Source organism: Hylaeus anthracinus, unplaced genomic scaffold (genome assembly GCF_026225885.1).
Source record: "Hylaeus anthracinus isolate JK02 unplaced genomic scaffold, UHH_iyHylAnth1.0_haploid 11985, whole genome shotgun sequence".
Classification (NCBI taxonomy): Eukaryota; Metazoa; Arthropoda; class Insecta; order Hymenoptera; family Colletidae; genus Hylaeus; species Hylaeus anthracinus.
In genome coordinates this window covers 8,557,411-8,580,160 of record NW_026534333.1, presented here as the reverse complement: position 1 = coordinate 8,580,160, position 22,750 = coordinate 8,557,411, and the positions used below count along the sequence as shown (strand labels likewise).

At 37.9% G+C, this 22,750-nt stretch overlaps 1 protein-coding gene and 1 long non-coding RNA gene across 5 annotated transcripts; one reads left to right on the top strand and one right to left on the bottom strand.

The window, feature by feature from the left end:
* Window positions 1–471: 471 nt before the first annotated feature.
* Window positions 472–3,130, bottom strand: LOC128887247 (uncharacterized). Of its 2 annotated transcripts, none has more exons than XR_008459993.1 (2): window positions 2,038–3,130; window positions 472–1,380 (listed from the first exon to the last, which is right to left on the bottom strand). It is a non-coding gene; the product is annotated as an uncharacterized LOC128887247 (long non-coding RNA). The 2 variants fall into 2 exon arrangements; XR_008459994.1 differs by having other exon boundaries at window positions 2,132–3,130.
* LOC128887246 (alpha-tocopherol transfer protein-like) lies at window positions 1,091–20,698 on the top strand. Of its 3 annotated transcripts, none has more exons than XM_054142936.1 (5): window positions 1,091–1,277; window positions 11,009–11,315; window positions 13,358–13,452; window positions 17,653–17,967; window positions 19,722–20,698. In XM_054142936.1, exons 2-5 carry the CDS (start codon window positions 11,153–11,155, stop codon window positions 20,076–20,078), a joined length of 930 nt encoding a protein of 309 aa, XP_053998911.1. In that variant the 5' UTR covers window positions 1,091–1,277; window positions 11,009–11,152; the 3' UTR covers window positions 20,079–20,698. The 3 variants fall into 3 exon arrangements, with proteins under 3 accessions (XP_053998911.1, XP_053998910.1, XP_053998912.1); XM_054142935.1 differs by lacking the exon at window positions 1,091–1,277 and adding an exon at window positions 8,164–8,367 and having other exon boundaries at window positions 10,775–11,315; XM_054142937.1 differs by lacking the exon at window positions 1,091–1,277 and adding an exon at window positions 8,165–8,367.
* Window positions 20,699–22,750: the final 2,052 nt, after the last annotated feature.

Here is a 22,750-nt window from a genome sequence, read left to right as displayed (position 1 = left end):
GAACCACCTCTTTCAAGGTGTTACAACATTTTTGGGACACCCTGTATTTCGCACGTGGACGACCGATGTTGAATCGATTAAATAATTCAATTGGTATTAGTATCGAACTAGTATAAAGGGTGTAATACTAGACTTGTATATACATACTCATATTTTCAACCTTTTGGCTTACAACCACGAGTAAGGCTCGTGGTAAGGGATTTGGGCCATAAACAATAAGCACCAGTCTGAGTCGTGATATGTTGTTTGGGCTTCCTACCTTCTTGTTTACTATGGTCCGAGCGATCGGGAGATAGCGTGTAGGTCAAAGGGTTAAAACATTTTTTTAATAAAACTGTGACCTACTGATTTGTTTTATTAACTGTACGATGTGACACGTCAGAGGCGATTTTAAAGTTCCGAGGAAAAATAGTGTTATCACTCCAGAAGTGACCTCATAGTGCAAAGAATCAAGATAGATTTACTATAGAGTCAAGAGAATTTTACCATTTTATTTCAGTTTTCCAATACACATGTAACTAACATTTACTAACATTCTATTTATTAACATTCTATTCTTCATCTGTGTATATTATATAAAAATATAAATTTGCTATTCATTTAAGATTCTAACAGTCTACTCGTCGATTCATCTACTCGTCTAATAAAAGTATAAAAGCTTGCTCGACTAGGAATCCAAAAGTCTACTCACTTGAAAGTCTACTCGCCTATTCATCTACTCGTCTACTCGTTTACTATTTAATCATTCGACATCCGCAATCCACTAAAATCAGTCTTGTTAAAATGGTTTGATAGTCCAGCAGAAGTTCCTTGATACAAGATTACTGCTACTTGTCAATTAATTCCAGTAATAGAGGTTTCTCACTTATCCAAGTTTGACGATACTTTTGGAAGAAGGATGTCCACGTTTCACCATATTTCTCATTCCTTCGTCTTGATCTCCGTGCTCTAGTCCCCGATTGACCCAGTTCAAGGAACCACGAACGAGTCTAGGGGCTTTAACAGGAAACCGCAAGTTAGCCCGATGACTCAAGGCGATACCAGTCTCGTCCAGGAAGCGATGTCGTCGGCGACAACTCGTCCATTCTGGCCAGGCGATAGTATGCCATGGCGGGTCGCGCAACTTTCACGCTCTCAAGCTTGTGCATAGACACGGAAGAAACTTGAAACCGGCCCAGCGAGTACTCTAGTAGTCGCAGTGCACGCAGGATCACGGTAGCGCTTGGATCGCGACGTGTCCTTGACAGACCAACCCCTGGTTCGTAATCGTTCGAAGGGTGAGTACTCGAGGAGCCTGTATCTCGATTTTCCCGCAGTGCTTCGATCGTACATGCCAGCTGGACATTAAACTATATTTTTTTATCTTCATACCAACCAAACCTGGCCCAGAAACACGAGTATAAATATTTTCTTTAATTCATTCAGTTCTGTAAAACTGTACACTTAGCAAAACAATTAAATTTTATTAAGGGGAGAATGAGTAAAACGGGCGAAAATATATTTCTTTTAATTTACGATATAATTACTTTTGATTTCTATCAGAAGACAAGGTCTTATCGAGCCTATTCTCTAAATTCACATATTTCGATTTCCATTAGAAAAAGTTAATTTTGTTCCCTGCTTTTTCATTGTTTAAAGTACTTTGTATTGTACATTTTGGTTTCGTTTGGAAGAAGGAAATTATCCATCCTGTTTTTGTTATTTCACTTTTTATTTTTTTTTATTGATTTAAAATAACATTACCCACGTCTAATAATATTATTGTTTATCAATTTTACTAACTTGTTCAAATATGTAAAATTTACTTCTTGAAAGATAAATATAAAATAAACTAAAATGCGTTAAATAAAGGGTTAATCTTATATAATCGAGTTGTCGACCTCACTGTCCCTCTAATCTAACTAGTATAGTAGTCTACCTTAGCCACACATCAATCTCAATATCCGCACACTTTTAAAATAAAACATCTAAGAAGAACTAAGACAGAATTGAGTGTTCGAAGTCGTTAGAATAAAAATAACGAATTAATGGTATTACCGAACCGAGATTTGAACTAGATTTCTTGATTATGCAACGGGTATTAGAGTAGTGCGATTAGGGTTATCTGAATTGCAATAGTAGTCAAACTTACACGTAATACTGTTGCGGTTGTCCGAGTTAATATAATTTATGTAAGATTAGAACAGCCTTATTTCCAGAAAATGAAATATGCAAGAATGTGTGTATTATTTCTTCTTCGTTTTTCAATACGTGCAAAATTTTTACGTGGGTGTGAATATTACTGATTTTTTGAAGCGTTTATTTCCATCCATGTTTGTTTATTAAATGTCATCTTGAATTTATTGAATGTCAGTTTTAAAAATGTTTATTTACTAAATGTCATCGATGTGCATATTATCGAAATTGGAGTAGCATAGTTATTGGAGATGTGGCTCGTGAATCATGTCAAAGAAGAGAAGACTATCAGTCTTGATCCACACTAAATCCTTCAACCCTTTACGTTTCATTTTTGAAAATCAAATTATTATATTTTATTTTGTCGCAACTTTTTAATTTTCTAATTTGAAGTAATTATATTATGTTTCATCGAAATCACTCTGTTTACTATTTTTTCCCTATTTATAATTAACGTACGAAGAATATACACAATTATACATGTTTCTACTATCGTTGTTTTTATTTGATCTTTTTTTAAAAACACGTAAACCATCGAACGATTTTTTAGTTCACGGTTTTCTCGCGCGTTCTGTCCACGGACCAAACAACAAAAAGGATGGCTCGCCAATTATAGAACAATGGATAGATCGATAAGAGGGGTTCACTTTTTAACATCGTGCTTTAAAAATAACGATTTTTGTTTTATTTTAATTCATTAAAATACACGTCGCACGAGGATGCATATAATTTATGAACGAAGGAGATACGTAATCGAGAAAACGTTGATTTCGTTTCTAAAATCTCTGGTGGTTGAATATTTATCATATTGCACATAGCGAATAGTTCATATGTTACATGACGTGAAAACTGCCAACGTTAGTTTGAACTTCGAACTTTGATCTGCATGCTACAAAGTCACCGATTTATGCAACACTGATGTTATTTAAAAACATGTTTTAAAGAATCATCGGACGAAGTAAAAATGTAAAATATCTTTCCTCGAGAGAAGATCAAAAATATGTATAGCGATCACATTTAAATTCCTCGTCAACAAAATATTGTTCGTTTAAAAATGATCTAAGACGATGATAATAAGTAGACTACGAATGTTTATGCGAATTCATATTGTGTACAGATTCAGATAAGGAAGTGAAATTGAAATGGAAGTATGGATTATTTTCTAAACAGTGTAACGTGTATTTTATATATTTTTATATTCACACATATCCTCATACAGGTTCCCACATTTTCACTTGCCATAAGTGCACAAACATCCGCGTCTAATAATAAGTTTCTACGAATGAGAAATCATTCTTCCATGGTAAAATCGAATACTAGAGCGTAGAAGAAAGTGTTCGTTCCTCCAAGAGGTTTGGATGTTCTTTATAAAATGTGAATTTATATTTTCTATACAATGTTGCTCCTTTAAAATGATCTACGGCGATGATGATGAGTTTCAACGAATGAGACATCAATCTACCACTGTAAAATCGAATGTTAGGGCGAAGAAGAAAGTCTTCATTCTTCTAAAAAAGTTGAAAGTACTTCATAAAATGTGTGTTTAAATTTTCCATACAATGTTGCTTCTTAAAAATAATCCAAATGATGCCGGATAATGAATAGATAACGAACGTCGACGAATAATGAATCGTTTTAAGAAAATACGATGGTATTGTTGAACCAGACACCTACGTTTGCGGGAATGAAAAGAAACTTGTAAAAACATGAGCATGGGTGGAACGACTAGAACTACCATAAACGATCCTCGTCGAACCGTTGACTGATTAGCGGTTACGTCGAAAACGAAGTCGAACGATGGGAAAAAGCGTCGGTGTTGCGACAACGTCTAGGACAACCGAGAAAGTGGTAATGAGACGCTCTTGTGCGGCCCGTTGCATCAACGAACGTAATAACAAGTAACTGCATGCTACATCTCGATAACCAATGCACGTGGAGTGCACTGCTTGCAGAATGCAGAGTGAAACTGAAATGATGAAATCCGCGATTCCAATTTATAGGAGAAATCATGGTTCGACTGTAATTGACCATTTTGCGATTATTTTTGCAATTCATTACGTGAACGCAATCGTGACAATTATTTAATCGGTAGTTATATCGGTAGTATTATTGATTCAGTAATTCTCGTGTTTATCGCATTTTATAGTCATATAAACAGACCTTTAATCATTTCTGTTATTTAATAATTTAGTGGTTCTTGTAAATTGTAGTCAGAAATTCTTCTTTTCATTAGTTTTCATTAGCTTTTTTACCGAGGACACATCATTTCGACTATAATTGAATATGCCATTATCGCATTGATTAATAATTAATAAGTCCATAAAGTGTTATGATTATGATTAGTCTAGAGTTCGAAACTTTCGCGTCCTGCCTTATGATTTACCATTTCCTATAAAAAAGAACCAATTATACCTTTCCTTTCGAAAATTTCCTTTTTTTTTTTTTTATTTTTTGCTAATAACAAATTTTCAGTGAACGCAATAGTAAGAATTTACGAAATAATTCTTTTTGAAATTCTAAACTGCTCCAGGGGTTATAGAATATTTATAAAAATGTTCGATATTTAAACAAAATTATAACCATGCTGTCAGCTTCGAAACAGTACTTCCAGATTGGAATTTAAAGTGATTGAACACTGAGGAGTACAGTCAATCGCGAGAAGCGAGATTCTAACTATTACTTTCTCCTACCTCGTGTACGTGCATCGTAATGCATCGCATGCAGCGCGGGAACCCACGACAGAAGTCGCGTATGATGCAGCCGTTAGTGAAAGCATTGGGCCGTGGATGCAACAGGATGACCATGACACGTTTCGCAACTCGATGATATCTTTGGTAACTCGTTCGATGCAACTTGCACGGGGCTCGATGCGGTCTGTGCGTTTTACTTTTCAATGGATGCATCGTTGCAAACTTCTTACGCGTTTCCGTAAACGCATTTCTCCGACTCTATTCGAAATTTTTACGAGAGAAAATAGGAATAAATTCTAAGTTCGTGTTCAAAATTTTCTTGACACTCAATTGTGTATTCAGGTTCGATGTGGTTCTTCTAGATGTTGAAGAAAATAAGGGAAACAATATATGCAGATCAACATCCTTATACATTTTTCCATATATCTATCTGCCATAAATGCGATAAACATTCGCAGTCTGATAATTACAATTGAACACGAAAGATGATGCCGTTCAAATATCAAAAAACAAAATCCATAATCTCCTTTATTTAAGACTTTAAAGAATATGAATTATCCTGTCTCATCTACCGACTAAATCTTATTTCGTTTCATGCATTTAGATTTATGCAAATACGACAAAGAGATCTCAGAGAAAATCTCTTTAATATTCTGTTCAACGAATGGAAACGTTTCAAGTTTCCAGAATCAGGGTTCGGGGAAATTGAACACGTTCTGATTCGCATTTTGTGCAATGGCGCACATGCAGTCGCTTGGACTGAAAATTGTCCATTAATCACGATTACGCATTGGTGTTCATATAATATTCTGCATACGTAAACAAAACTGGTTTATTAATCCATGAAAAATATTGACTACACGTTGCACAATAACAACGAGTAAAACTTTAACGTTTACTAATCTTATTTAAATACCAAGATTTACCAATTTTCTCAGGATTCCAAATTTTACTGAAATTAAAATCTACTATTTTACAGTAACAATTTGAATATATTCGTTTCGATTTAAAATTTAAGTGTCATCTACACTGTAATTCATACAGAACAAACTTGTCGTAGACAAAGCATTTCGGTGATAATAGTTGATATTAAGTCTAATACTAGATCGCTCGACTACTTGACTACTAGATTTTGACTACTTGACTAGTAGACTACTTGGCTACTTCCCTACTATGCATTGATCTACTCGCCATTTAGCTTTCGCAATTCGTTCAACCGTAGGAAAGTTACGCGCACGCAGTAACGAACGATCGGGCGAGATTTGTCTTCGAATGAACTTGGGTGCCTTGAACTTTGGAACCTCTGGTGGTTAAGCGTACAGGTACACGTCTCGCTTGAATAATTATTCCTGTCCGTATTCGGAACGAACGTTGCTGTCTCGCGAACGAAGCGGCAAGATGTTTATCCACGTCTTTAAATAGATAGTTTTTTTTTTTATTAATGGCTTCAGTGTCGGTTTCCTATTCGCAGAGTTCCTGCGTCGCCAACCAATAGAATATCCTTTCGCCGTCGATCTTGGGATAGTTTCATTGGAAAACTGACACGTTCGTTTCGCGATTCGGTTGGCCAACAGGTTTCATGTTTTCGCATAGACGAGACAGTGCAAATAAAGTTCTTCGGACGTTTCGCTTCGCGATGCGCGAACTTTATGTTTCCTTAAGTGTGGAGGCCATTGTTACTTATGGGATATTACACATTGTATAGCATTTTGTATTCATTGTTCGCTAATTATGCTCACTGCGTGATTGCTTTGGATAAGGTTATGGGAATGAAACTCTCGTAATAGTTTGTAGAAAGCAGGAATTCGCTTCCAAACCAAAGATGCCCCTTTTTGAGCATCTTTGGTTTGGAAGCGAAAAATTCATACAGGTCCGTTCACAATGTCACCCTTAGAGCAAAAACTTATCATTTTTACATATATTTTATGCTATATGTTCATCTTTTTCAGGTATTAAATCATTTTCGAAGTAATTGTTAACGAAGTTGGTAGGTAAATTAACTGATGATTGAAATCGAATATATACATGGTGTTTTGTTCAAATCAGAGTTGATATTATTCATGAATAAAAATTAAGACGAAAAGCAAAGTCATCTTATTTTAGAGTTTTTTTTTCGGAATACTGTTTCTGCACAGTTGTGAAAAGGAGGAGGAAGGAAAAAGATAAATAAAATAATATTACATCGTACTTGAAGCTGCCGTGGATCGTTTCATCTGTTACCGCGACTGTCAACGCGTTAAAGTAAATATAACTTCTGCAATTTTTTAATCAAATGGAAATCCCGTTGGTCGTAAAGTAGGTACATGCATATCTCACGTAATTATGTTTATGTTTCTTCGCTTCTGTTCATCTAATTTTCATGATTCCTTTTAATGTCTCGATGGAAACGTAAAAACTAAAATCAAACTGGTTAAATATATTCCTTAGAATCCAATTTCATTATTTATCAGTTGGTTTACATTATGCAGTTACTGAATTTTAAGTATTTTTAGAGATTCGAAAATCTAATAACTGCTGAGTAAGTATTCCAATTTGTCCATACTACCAGGAAACAGAATCTATTCAGAATGTGATTCGTCGTCTTGTTAAGTGTGAATCGAATTTACATTTACATTAGTTGCATACATATTCGCCAGTGTTTACAATTTCTCATCTATAAGGAAGTCATGAAGTAGGAAGAGATGTCGCTAGATAGCATCAGTGTACAGACCGTAGAAAGAATGAGCTTCTGTTCACAGCGTGCCAGTCGCAAAGTGAAACGTGTTTGTAGCCATATTAGTTGTAAACAAAGTAGTCGATTTCAATGTTTGCTTAGTGAGTACGTCTTGCATTCGATGAATGTAATTCGGTGATTCTATTATGTTAACATGTCACTGAGCATTGCTCACACCATCTGGACTTGAACACATTTTTTATACAAAATTACAAATTACAAATTACTAAGACACCTATAAACGAGTAATTAAACACAGAAACAAATTCATTTTCCGAGTAAATTCTATAACTCATCAGAAAGAGAACTTGAAATCGATTATTTAGAATATCGTGGATAGACCATCGAAAACACTTTTCCCATAAATAAATGACAAAGCACGCCACCCAGAGAGAGGGATGATTTTATTTTCATTTTCCAAAAGCCTGCTTCAGGATATTGAAGGTGAAAAGTCGAACGAGGGCGACCCTGGGACCACGAGCCTCGAATCAGGGCGACCAATCGTTTTCCCTGACAATTCTCGAAGGTGAGGCCGCAGGTAAGAGGGAAACCGTCGATGCAACGAGGCAGGGCCCGTAGTGCAGCCAGTTGCATCACCGACCGGCATCGCTGCGCGAGCGATTCCGCGCTCACGGGATACTCGCGGCTCACAAACGACGTTTCTCCTGTCGATTTCTCGGCTTCACCACGCGAACTACACGACAGTTGCAATTACATGTTCGGTTACACCGTCCGGCGACGAAAGAAAAATTCCAACGAAATTGGTTTCAATAATCTCCTCGTAAATGGGTACATAAACAACAAAGACTGTAAAAAACGTAATTGAGTTCGGCCGCTGTCGCCTCGACGACACGCAGGAAACGCGATTTCAGTTGTGAGGAAATACCAGTCTCCACGATGGTTCCACGTGCAATTCTAGTGAATTTTAGAATTTTTTGTGATTAAAGCTAAAATGTTAGAGGAAAGATTGGGAGGCGTTGTATTTTGCAACTTTTGTGAGCCTTTCTATCGTGGTCTTTCAATATTTTAGTTTCTGTATGTTTGGATGTTTGACCAGTCTTGTACGTCGTGGTGATTAGACAGTTCTTGTGTTTTTTTTTTGATTATTTAAGATAATATCTGCAGGTTTAGATGTTTGATCAGGTCTTCGAATATTTGAAATAGTTTCTATTGGTTTGGATGTTTGACCAATCTTGTACGTCGTGTTGTCTAGACAGTTTTTGTGATTCTTTCAATATTTAAAATAGTTTCTACAGGTTTGGACGTTTGAACAGGCCTTTGAATATTTAAAACAGTTTCTGCAAGTTTCAACATTAGTCTAGTCTTGTAAATCTTGACAGTTCTTGTGATTCTTGTATATTTAACAAGTTCAGATGGCTGTGATTATTTGATAGCATTGGTTATTTAAACAGTCTTTAAAGTTTTGAATATTTGACAATTCGCATGATTCAATCTTCAAATGATCTTCATAGAGAAGTAAAAGTAACCCAAAAATTGCAGTCCAATGGCATCAGAAGAATTACCAAAAACTTTGTCTACACCCCGAAACAATTCCAAAACTCTTTCTCAAAGTGACACGACATTCAGCACACAGTTGCATCGAGGAATATACGAATCGAACGATTTTTCAATCCTCAGTAGAAGGAAATGAATCAGATCGTTTAAAAATATTGAAAAAAAGTTTTCAGACTGTTTCTTGTACAGTGGCTAAGGTTGCCACAAGTTTTCAGGAAAGTTACAATAAAAATAAAAGAGTTCATTTTCAATCTGTGAAGAGAATTTTGATAACCGTGAATTAGTGAAGATACTTTACGCAGAACGAATAGGACCATAACTTATTGGCCTTGCAGAGCGCATTTTAGAGGGAGAAAGTCGCGGTTGCATTGAAAGCCAGCGAGTCTGAAGCGTTCGTCGCCTGACGAAACAGTACCAAGTATCATTCTGCTCAATCGCGTCGTAGCACGACAAGCGTGTCTACTTAAAACAATCGACAATAAAACGATCCTCGTGTTGGCGTCGTTTGTCGCGGAGTAGGCGCGAATCTTGTATAAAAATAGACTTTACATAGGCTACTCGATTTCAACATTTGCATACATGGCAAGGAAGTAGTATTTCTGATGGACATTGTCGCTGCATTTTTTCCTCGGTTCGACGTTGAATATTTGGTGGAGTGTTGTGGAATATCCAATGAAAAAATTGCAAAGATCTCCGTTCGGTATGATTGAGGCTTGCAAAGTGCTTCGATGACGATTGCTGATTTTTCTTGTAACGCTTCGAGTTAGATGATCGATCTTTGATTTAGTGTTTGGATAACGTGTTGGTATTAAAGGATATTAGTTCCAAATATTTCTGACGTATCTACAGAGGCGCAGAAGTGCATCCTAAGGTGCTAAGGTTGTAAGAACGAGGATTTCAAAAATCTTTGGCAGAACACTCCTCAAGGAAACAGGATTTACTTCCTACATTCTCTCCTGTAAAGAGATACAAGGAGATCAAACATTACGAAACCACTAAATTCCACTAAATTGCCATTTGAAGTCATTTAGCCGAAAGAATTTCCAAGCTATTTTATCTAGGAAAGCAAAAGTAGACTGTAGACCAGTTGCAGTAAAAAATCTCCAAAGAGTTCTTTCCAAATCCTTAACGAAAGAAACTCAATTTTATACAACAAGAATTCCAAAACACACAGGAACACGCAAATAGATTCAAAACTGCCGAAACCAATTGCAATACAAACATCTCGTGAAAATTTCCAGATCTCTTTCCATAACAAGTAAAAAAAAATCTCAAAATTATGCCCTGTCTGAAACTTCGATCCATCCTAAACACAACAAACCGCACTTTCCCTAAAAGTTTTTACCCATTGACACGTTGACTGCCATTAATAATCGTCAAAATTCCTACGAGGCTAAACTTTAGTTTTCATACAATTAGAAACGACACAATCTAACATCTGCGGTAGTACTTCATTTTTGTGATCTCTAGAATTTACCCGTCTTATCCAAATCAATTTTCTTCGACATCTCGCTTTCAGAATTAATTTATTTATTCCTCATTCCTCGTCCTTGGCATCCATATGTGGGTGACGTGGCGGTCAACGTGTTAAAATTAAAAAGTGCCCCGCCTGAAATCCTCGACACGCGAGACAGTCGGGTGGCGGAGGCCTAGCGAAAAGTCTCTAAAAAAGATTCTCTAGGGAGTTGACAAAAGAAAGGAACGAAAACGAAACCGGTCTGAATCTCTCTGCACGAAGAACGATATCGCGAACAGTCGGCGGCACGCGCTCAGAACCGCATCGGAACGCGTCAGTCCGGGAGGTTATCTCTCCAGCGGATACCGGGTTGTCGAATGACGTGACTCCGTCGGTCAGCGCGCTCTTTCTCGAGCAGAGTCGTTCGCGAATGTGACGAGAGGGTGCACGATGCCGCAGGAGAACGAGATAACCGCGTTGGTGAACGGTGGTACCGATGGTGCGTCCTTGAAGGAGGATCGACAACCGAAGGAGATCTTCGGGGAGGATCTGCCGAAGGACAAGGTCGAAGGTGGACAAGGGCACCAGGAGGACCCGAACGGGATGCCCGAACTAAAGGACGACGTCGTCCAGGCTGACGACGAGGAGGTCGCCTTGGATCTCGGAGAACCCTCTCCGGAAGTAATGGAGTACGCCAGAAGGGAGATAGGGGAGACGGAAGAGGTCAAGTGTCGAACCATTCAAGAGCTGAGGGACATGATTTACGGTAATTGGCATTTTCTTGGTCGGCTGTGGTTTAGGCCTGTCGCGTCTAATTGGTGCTGGGACTTCCGTGACGTTGCTTGGGAATTTTTTTAACGGGTCGAGATTGTCAGGCTTGAATAATTCTGGGAATGTTTTCTGAGAGTGAAGCGAGCTGGAAAGGTTTTAGTTGAGTTAAGGTGTTGAGAAGTCTTGGAGAATATGAGAGACTTGATTGTTTGAAACGTTTTGAATGTTTTAAATGTTTAGCGAGTATTTGAAGGCACCGGAGTGTCTTAAATATTTGTAAAATCCAAGTGTTGGATATTGGGAAACTATTAGGGGTTCTTCAATATTTCAAGACTCCCGAGTACCTTACATATTCACGTAATGTATGCGTTGAATATTTCAGAAATTGTAAAGGTTCGTAAATATTTTAACAGTCTTGAAAGTCAAATAAAAATTGTTACATCTTAATATGCTAAATATTTGACAGTTCTTATTAATCTCCTACGTTAAAGAATTAAATAGAACTTTCTTATGTATCACTGAGATAGCATTGCATACTTTCATCATTATATAAATAATGAAATATGATGTAAATGATTAAATTTAATTACATGTCCAAACGCTACCGATGAATAAAGTGTTAAGAATTTGATTAAGAATTCGAAAACTCAAGTATCTTTTAAATGTATAATATGGTCTCGAAGACTTAAAAATCTGACGAGTCTTAGATACCCGCAAAAACTCGAATACTTGAAAAATGTAACAAAATTCCTGAATTCCAAGAAAGTGCGAAATGTTTTAAACATTGGAAAGCCTTCAAATAGTGTTGGATGTGTTTGGAAAACTTGAAAAATTTAAATATCCATAGACTGTGGAATATTGTGAACATTTAACAACGCTTATATAACATACTAATCTGTGTAATTACAATTCCCCGAGGCACTTCAATCATTTTTATGCCTCGAAGCTTACGAGTTTTTTCACAGTTCTTGAAATTATGCAACGTTATATTATATTATATCTGGAACATTTGGAAACCTTGAAATCATTTGTTCGTGAAATCGTTTAAGATACTCTTGACGGTGCTCGTGGTTATCGTTACCATAGACAAGAATCAGCTCCTGTTTATCTTACGCAAGTGTGTTTATCATGGTTGCCGGGAGTGTGAACATTGTTTAGACGACAGTTACACGTGGAGTATGGTGAAACCGAAATAGTTTGTCAAGTTTTAAATAAAGCAGCGATTCACAATTAGTCTTCCGTTTACCGTCTTGCGGTTTATAGTTAAAAATAATTGAAAATATAATGTATGCATTGAATGTGCTATTCGATAGTTATTTTTATTAAAAGTCTCTGTTCCAAGTTTTTAAGATATTCAGGATTTTTTATTTTGTTTAGACTTTTTATCAAACAACAAGAAATTGGTAGTAAACGATCGGCTATTACATATTGTAGTTTCCGCGTATCCTCTTTTATGTTTATCGTCTCTTGTTTAATAGGCAATTCCTATATGGTATAAAAGAGGACTTTAAACGCCCATATCGTCGCAAGAGTCTCCAAGATGCATCAAACTTTAAAGGGTTGATTCCGACACTGATCAATAAATTACAAATTTTATGCATTATGCATGAAAGCAAATACTAAGGAACGCAGGGTATTTTTCGTAAATCAATATAACAGCATTAATATTTCATTACGCGCAAGTGCATTTCTCCAGAAGACGTTTAGTATATATTTTTCATATTTGAATTCATTAATTTTCCATTTTCAAATGAATGAACAATCTTCGATTCGTTATTTGCTTAATAAAAATTACAATTTGAATCGTAAAATAAAATTGTAAAAGGTACAATGTGATTATAAAATAGATTTATAATAATTACAAACTGAATCAGTAAATAAATTGATAACCCACACTGAAAGAGTAATAGTAATAGTAGATGTCGTTACGATAAATACATGTTGCAGCATGTCAGAAATTGTTTGAACACATTCCCCAGAATGGATACGAATCATCGATTTCAAACGTAACCACTCACGTGGAATTCTGTTTCACAGAGAGGGGTGAGTGTCAGCCACACAGGATGGACGATGACTTCCTGATCAGATTCCTCAGAGTAAGAAATTTCAACGTCCATCGCGCCCATCGATTGGTAAGTTAGTCCCTAATATAGCAATTTTGACCAACACTATCTTCAGAGATGAATTTCTAACTCAGGAATCATTAAACACATAGACTTTCCACCTTCTTTATTTCAATCGAATAGAATGAAGCTCCCAAAATAAATTTTGCTCGAATTGTGAAAGTGGTTTTTAGAACATATAAATATTTGAGACTCAGCCAACTTCATTTGGAATTCAACTGTATGCAAGGAAGAACGTCTCGCGTGTCACGTTCGACATGCGTGCAATGGGTTCGTCACCCCTAGGCGTAATGAGTAATTAGTTGAGAGGAATAGACAGTGTTTGCATGGTCCTTGGTAGGCACTGCTATTATCGTGGCCTCGAAAAGATCTCCGGAATTCTACTCAATTACTGTGTTGGAATCTGAGCAAAAAGAAAATAAATGGACTCGTAACGTTACCGTCTAATATGCATATTATATAGACTCCTTGTGATAGCCACGGAATTATGACACAGCACACAGTCTAACATAGTAATTAATGCTAAATGCTAGGTCTTCGCTCTGAGTTCGAACATCGAGTCTCGGATGCTCGAGGATGATTGAGATTAGAAGGTGCTCCAGGCATAGTTTTTCAATCTACGATATCTCAACAAGCGGAACCTAATTCGTCAATGTATTGAAGGTAAAAGTTAATGACAAATGAAACTGAATTTGTTCGTAAAGCAAATTACGACCAACTAATTCAATCCTTATGGTTATTTTATATGTGTACGAATTTGATCGCATTCCAACATAAAAATTGATAAATTCAATTTTTGTAGATTGTCCATTCAAGTCACTTTCATAATTATTAGCTTACACTCTTCTTAATTAATTAAAAATGTTTTCTTAAATAACTGAGAATATTTTAGAAATACTTCGAAATTACCACCTGACCGTATCAATGTCAAATAAGTGACAGCTTGTCTTAGGAGAGATTCTATCTCAATTTAGCTCAGAGTTTCGACAATTTCTTCATCGATCCACTAATTTCGAACAAAGTAGTTAACATACTATAATTGAGGTTAATTATCCTAGGCAATGACTCGTGACACGACGCCACAGAGGTTCTCGTCCAAGTGGAACACGTGTCTGCGTACTTAGAATTTCTCCAATATGGAACTAAAAATTCACGAACGATTGGATAATTTGCAACCTGGTAGAACCATGGCGTGATTTGTCAAGCGAGCCTAGTCGCAATAGTTGCACAACCATACTAAGGCTGGCTAACGGGCAGACAGGTATCTAGCGTGATGGAAAATATTGCCATAAGAGGATTGAAGCTTTTTCTTTCGAGCGTCCGAATTCCACGCAATCTAGCTGTTCGTTTCTACGAAAACATGACCATACTTTGCTCCAAATAATAATAATCCATCAAAGTATTCGTCACGATTTATCTTCTGTGTTTCTGAAGGAATTGCGCTCGATTGCGTTACCTGTCATTACACATGCAATTGTCAACGCAAAAAGAAATTCTTTATACACTAAAGGACTTTCCAAAGCTGTTACCTTGCATTTAGGAAGAAGATAATTACGAGAGGTTATTGGCAATTGGCGTTCCCTAATTCGCCATGTTTTATTCTTCCTAAAAAAAATTTATACAAATTACCAAAAAATGTACTACTAAACCTACTTCCTCTCTCACAGTAAGTAATCTCCATGTGAATAAATAGACATGCCACAGTCCTTCCCTTTTATGGTTGTCTTCGACTATGAAAAGAAAAATGTCACATGGGACGAGATCAGCTTAACAGGAAAGGTGAGATTGGTGTCGCAACTAGCGTCATGTTGTGTCACGTCAAGAATTAAAGATTGATTGGCTCACTCCAAACAGCATTCCTACCAACAGTGGTTCAAACGAGAATTCTAGAAATGTTTCCAAAAATGGCAGAAACGCTGGGACAAGTATTTGTTCACATCCGGAGTACTTTAAGGAGTAGGAATCTCTAGTAATCAAAGTTCACCAGTTAACACAGACCACCACAAAGATATTCACCTGTCGACAAAGATCACTTCTTGAAAAGCATCTCCACCCATTCGTCCTTTTTCCAATCGAACACTTGATTACATTTCAAACAACATTCACCGTCGAAGAACCCAGACAATTCTCACAGCGATCTCCTAATTGTCTATATGTCTTGCGACTCGACTTCTGTCATCGCCAGACGATCGAACCTTAAACGATCCTGAAACGATTAACAAACAAAGGCGCCGAACTTAAGGAATCTCGATCAAGTAATTGAAGTGGCAGAATGGGACGATTAGTCGAGCACCGGCATTCAATCGAAGACCATTTAGGAATCAGAGCCAGTTCCCTTGACGCCTCAATCTCCAACGCGTTAATAGTTTAATGCTGTCAATTATTCCTCGGATCAATCGATCGCTGTTCACCTTACAGCCGTGGAATTATCGCAGCGAAACTGGCCGCTGACAATAGACACGTAACTTCTCCAGCACTTCATCGAATCCTATCGTGTCAAAGATTTCTTATGTTGGGAATCGATGGTGTGCTGCAGTGGATAACGTAGGTCATCCTAGAGTCATTATCGAAAATTTATTAATCCTCCGTATTGAGAGTTGAGCTATTTACTTGCTGCTCAACCACCTCACTGTAGAAGACAGCCATCATTAGTGAATACTGGTCAATTACAGGCATAATGAAACTCTTAATGACTAGAATGAACCCTCTTTTTCTTTTGAACAACCTCCCTCAAAAATTTATATCATCTCATCCTGTACATTGAGTTTTTAGCTATTTAACTGGAACTCAAATATCTATGAATAGAATATACAGTCTCCAATGGCTAACATGCGTCACTTAAACACATAATCAAAGTCCTGATAACTAAGATCAACCCGCTTTCTCTTCAAAACGACCTCCCTCGACTAGTGACGTCAATAATTTCTCCACAGTGAGATCCCCAGCCATCAAATGAAATTTGACCGCATGTCAATAAGAAACCTAGGGTTCACTAGTCACCACAGGTCTCCAGAAGACATGATCGAACACAAACCAAGTTACCACCGCTTGGATCGTTAACAGAGTTGATTGCGTCCCGCTCTGTCTCGAATTCCGGCTCAATCCGAGAGACTTTTTCCCAGACGTGTCCCCTCGCCTCGTTGAATTCGCCTGCGATATGCTTGAATAATTGCTTTCACAATCTCTCTCCAGCTCCAAGAGCATCCCTTTGTACCTTGATCACACTGTATCCCCCTTTGCAGCGACATTAATTATTTGCTGGCCTTTGGATGTCTGTTCAGCGACTGTGAAATCTTGATTCGCTTCGTGGACAGGTTTCATCGGATTACTTGGATTCCTGTTTGTCCAGGGATGAGCTCTATTTTCTACTTTTCGAGGATGTTCGTTCCCATTCTACACGAGGTGAAACGATGGGTTGTTCAGTGAGATATAAGAGATGATAACCAGTGTTCAGGTTTTAAAACTAAATAATGACAACGTAGGTGCTTAATCCAATTCTACCACTTTTTATGAAACTTTACACAAAAATAGAGCATTGAAAAATATGATACATGTTCGAGGGGTGAAAAATACCTTCCAAGTTGTGGATTAAATACCTGTTTAATCGAATTTCTCAAGAACTGATGGAAATGGGTAGAAATGTTACCAAGTCATAGATAGTACCATTGTAGCCAATTACACTTATGTATTGTATATACATGGTGTTCGTTAATTAGGAGCCTCAATAAATTCAGTTTCTTTGTCAGAATTCTATCATTGGCATTTTTGAGTACCATAACTTCTTTATATTAATTCATGCCATTTGTTGTCGATGACGGAAAATTAAATACTGCAAGGTGTCAGCCTCATAGGTCAAGTAATCGTGTTGTTATAATCCTTGAACAGTCTAAGATGACATCTGACAGCTTTGTTTCATCATCTAATTTCATCCCCACCACTATACTACTTCTTCAAGGATTCTCTCTAACTTGTCGAGCTATCCATACACTTAAATTGGAAATGTTCATTGCCATTTGCTATCAATTACCCTATAACTGATATTTGAAATTAAAAAAGAGGAATTTCCTCTTTTTCTTCGTCAAATCATATATGAAAATCAGACTTTAGCCAAAGTTTCTGTGCTGTATGTAGACCTCTGATCGTTCAGAGTTGCCTCAGCAGCAAAATTACCAAATTCCAGCCCCTTCCTCTCAAGAGATTTTTCGATAGATAGTGAATTACTACAACTTCAAAGAGGAACACCCAGAAATTCATCAGGATGTGAGCCCATTGGAGATGAGGTACATCGGAGACGACGACGTGATGACGGTGCCGGCGTACAGGACCCAGTGCGGCAGAAGGATAATGATCTATCGATTGGGTAACTGGAATCCGAGAAAATATCCCGTGGAGGAAATCTTCAAGGCCACGGTTATCATCCTCGAGCTGGGAGTCCTGGAGCCAACCGCACAGATTCTTGGTGGCGTCGCCATTTTCGATCTACAGGACATTATGATGGCACATGCGTGGTCAATCACTCCACAGGTACCAATTTTCATCATCTATTCAATGTCCTTCGGCTTACGTAAACACATATTGCGGTGAATTTAATTTTATGTTGACTTATTCTCTATGAAGTAAAGGTGACCATTTGGTATTTCCTGGACCACAAGAAATATTAAAAATCGATGTACCGCGAGCTGGATGACGTTGAGATTTCCTTACATTTTCTTATTTGCTTATTTGTCAAGCCTGAGGGCAATGGTATGCTAATTTCCAATTAACAATCAAAAACGATCAAGCTATCCGGCCGCAAAGATTGCTCATGCATTCGATAAGTGACAACCGTTTAATTGAATGAAACGCCATTCTGCTTGCTAATTTATCTCAGCATGGTGGCTTGGATACCGATATCGATCTGCTTTCAGCGTTCTTGAAACTTAAACCATTTATAAAGCCCTTGAAACTAATAGTTCCTCCTTTTATCCGGCCACGTTCTGTTATATTTATTCATCCCGCGCGAATCTAGTGGAGTGGCTGCCCGGTCTGGGCACTAATGGTGTCCTTGAAACTTCAACAATCCGTAAAGTTCTCGACACCGATATTCTTCCATGCATCTTCGAGCTCGTCCATCCCCTTCGCTCCCCTGCGACGCATCATCGATTCGAAGACGGAACGAAACGAGCTACTTTGTGCACAGTCTGCGACGTTTCTCGACGTCAAATGTCTGGAAACTTTAAGACGTGCGATGTTTGTCTCTGCATGACACGGGTTAGAGACCCTGGGGCTGTTGCGTTAAATTCCAGCTGTTGAAAGTAATCCAGGAGAAAACGTTGCCATGCCTTGAGGCGTTCCTACACTCCGTTAAGTGAATACCGAGAATTATTTAGTAGAATACAAAATATTACCTTGATCATCCAACTATATTTCGTTGATTTCAAATTGGGCTCCATTTAACGTGATGCACTCACGCCAACGAATAATTCAGTTTTCGAAACACTTTGTACTTGCATTTTTCGATATGCCTTTCAACTTCTTCAACGAATTATGTTTTATGGCTTCATTCGAAACGTTTTCCACGAAGTGGCATCTCCGTCAACCACCGATCAACCATCTCCTTATCATAAGTATTTGCTATTGTATCCTATCACTTAACAATTTTGTTATTAATCTCCATGGCATGGGGTATCATCAGTTACTTCTTTGTGGATATCAGGGATTGTTCTTATCGCGCTTGGTCGTACTCAAAACTGATTGCTCGGATTCATATATGATTCATATCACCACTCTTGACTTTTAAATGTTAATCAATGATCACCACTAACTATGATGTTCCTATATAGATGTTGTGTATCTTTATAGATCCCACTATCAATCTCCTAAGGCAACAGCTCCAAGGCGTCGCACTTTCCTCTTACTCGTGCCTCCACGCCTCGAACCCGTTTAATACCCTATTAACGTCTTTTAATGTATATAATCGGTAGTATCTTTCCATAAGTAGCAAGCCATAAATTGGATCATCAAACTGCTCCATAAATGCTTGTTATTCCTTCTATCGAACCTTCAAAGCAAGATCACCTGCGCATCGAAACTTTCCGTTCTACTTTCCTACTGATTATCAACTCTGAATCAAGCCTCTTCAAGGACCCGCAATTTCTCCTATATTCAAGCATTCTATTAAATCATGGAATGGCTCTAACAGGTCTAATTAGACCTAACGAGAGAAATCTAGAAACCGACTTCCCATGACAACTTCGCGTTGCTTCTAATCGGTCTAACAGTTTCTGGTATTTTTGCAGGTGGCCAGTATGGTGATAGCTTTGATGGTGTCGGCGTTCCCTATGAAGACCCACGCCATACACATCCTCCATCAGTCCTGGGTGTTCGATGTGATGTTCGCCGTGTTCAAGCCGTTGCTAGACGTCAGGATGCAGAACAAGATTTTCTTCCATGGCAGCAATATGGAGAGCCTCCATCAGCACATCTCGCCCAATCACTTGCCGAAGAAGTATGGCGGAACGCGGGAGGAATTGCCTTACTACAAGTGGATCGACAACCTCAGCAAAACCCCTAGGATCGTCAAAGAGATGAAGCAACTCGGTTACGTGGTACCCCCAGAGATCTCCAAGAAAATGGGACATCTGCTCGACGACTGAGCCCGACAGGAACTCCTGGGATCATACTTCTCAAACAATTTACTTGCACTTTCAATTAATACTTGTACTCACTTTCTGGTGGCACGCTAGTTTGTACAAAGCGTTTCACAGGATAACATACACCTTTTATATTTCCTTAAATTTGTATCGTCCTCACCATAGCGTATTCTATCTTCCCCTAATTAAATGGTTGATGTTTCTTTAAACAGGTAACGTTGGTTTATTTAAGCGTAAAATCCCCGGGTTGCTCGTACGTTCAGCACAAGTCTCGAGTATGTACGACTCGAAGGCTTTCATGTTCTCAATTATGGAACTGGAGTATCGATTAAGCGTTGCGAAGAAGCGATTTCGTGTCTTCTCTTCAGCGAGGGAAGTCTCGCCCGCGCTGAAGTGTCACTGGGTCGACGATTTCAAATTCACACTTTCCTATCAAAAGTCCTTCCAGCGGTGCCAACAGCCAACCGTCTGGGTCATCCATAATTATGAGTCCTGCTGACGAATTCATCGATAGAGTTTTAGAACGAGCGCGCTTCCATTCCTTCTGATTTCAATATTTTTAATTTGGAGGTATATTGTTTCGGTAGCGGTAATGGAATTACAATATTTTTAATCATTTATGATACGAACGTTTTTTTAATTTTTCGATTGTCATTCTGGTTCTCCTGAGTATCTCCGGAAGTTCGATTTTCTCCGATGAAAATAGAACTTGCGAATTCAGTCTGCGGAACACTAAAAGCTTACATCTGTAGCGTTCTGTTTTCTAAATATATAATCACTTTTGGCCTAAAGCTCTAAACATGTACTGAAATTAGAATTTTCTAGAGTGCACGAATCTCCCCGTGTAACAAAATTTCCACAAATTTCGGCCTTAAGGTTCGGTTACTAATTTTTAAATTAATAATTAAACGGTTCGATGAAACAGTGTATATTGATATTGATTTAATGAAAATTTTTGCGATTTAAAAGCTATCGACAAAACAGTAGATGCGAAGTTATACGTTGTTTAATCTGTTGTCAATTTCTTTAGGATTACAAAACTTATTTACATCTTAAATAAAAAATAATAATTCCACTCTTAAGAACTAACGTCATTGAATTTTTCACATCTTATACACTATTTTCCTGTTTTTTGAATGTAAAGTAATAATTACATTTCGACGCCATCACATTTTTCGTATCCTGTTTATTAATCTCCTGAACCCGAAATGAAAAGTGATAATCGAATTTTTGATAGCCGACATTGTCAAATTTTTTACATTCTGTCTGTTACTCTTCTAGTTGTCTATTCCCTAAATATTTCCTGAATTGCGGAGCTTGCCTCAGAGCGTCCACGATCCATCGATAAATAAATGATTTAAAACAATTTAGCACGAAGTCCAATTGATGCGAAGTCTTTACCGAGTTAGACAGCTACAGAAACGAATATCAATTGCCGTCTTTTTGTCTATAAATTATTATTCTAAAAATTCATATCAAGCTAATTTTCCTTCAAGAATCCCCATCGCCAAGTTTGAATTTCATTTGGAGCCATCCTCCCACAATCCTCTGGCACGTGTAGGTTCATTGCAAAAAGGGCTTCCCACGTTCGAAACGAGGTAGGTAGGTTCTGTGATAAAACACGAGCGCAACAAATCTAGCGTAAGAAGCGCGATAAGAACACAGAAAGAGTCTGGAACACGAGGTCCAGAATCGAGACCCCAATTATCAAGGTTTGACGACCCATTAACGAATCAGCGATAGGTGCCCTGATGAGATTAACGTTGATCCTGTCAGACCCACCCATTAGACCAACATCCTTTCTATACTTTGATCAGCTACGCGAATAACATTTCTCGAGAATTCTGATCACAGATTCTGAATTCCATCTAGAGGCATTTCCTCCAGGTCAGCGATATACGTCCATTTCCTTGCTGAAGGCCTTCGTGCTATCGGAAGAGAGTAGCCGAGTCCTGTGATAAGACACAAGCGCAACTTCGTATCATCACAGGTTTGAGGTTCGTCTTCTAGTGTTGTTGTTTCATACATCATCAGTATCATTGAACACTCCTTGCAATTACTCGTGATTAGAGTTTTACAGGAGCTTGAAGTACTTGCCTCAATGAGATGTAGCAACAGAGAGGGCTACTTTCTCGTTTTTAGTCGGCTCTTGAACACTCGTTAGAATAAGAATCCCTCCGAGTGGTAACTGGTACAAATAATCAGTTATTTTTAGTTAGATAAGTCGTTAAAAGATCAGCGACAGGTCCATCTAACAGGTCAGGTAGCGGAAGGGATACCCAAAGAGACCAATGCCGATCTCGAGACAGCATCCTGTCAATATCCTATCCAATAACGTATCCTTTTCATAAAATCTTTTTATTACCGAATCATCCAGAGCAACGATTCATTCCGGAGTTATCAGGTCATCCCATGAGTTCATGTCACTTAATGTTCTGCTATTCAAATTAACATATGGAATATAATTTTCGAGTGTTACGAATAATCACTCTCTTTTTTATCAATCTATTCCCAGCTTTCTGGCAATGCCATCATCAACCTAATACTTTCCGTATTCTATGTCCTCTTAGCAACCCCTAGCATTGTCCAGAACATTAGATAGTCTAATACTTTTTGTATTTTACGTTCTCTTAGCAACTCATAGTATTGTCCAGAACATTAGGTAGCCAGGTTTT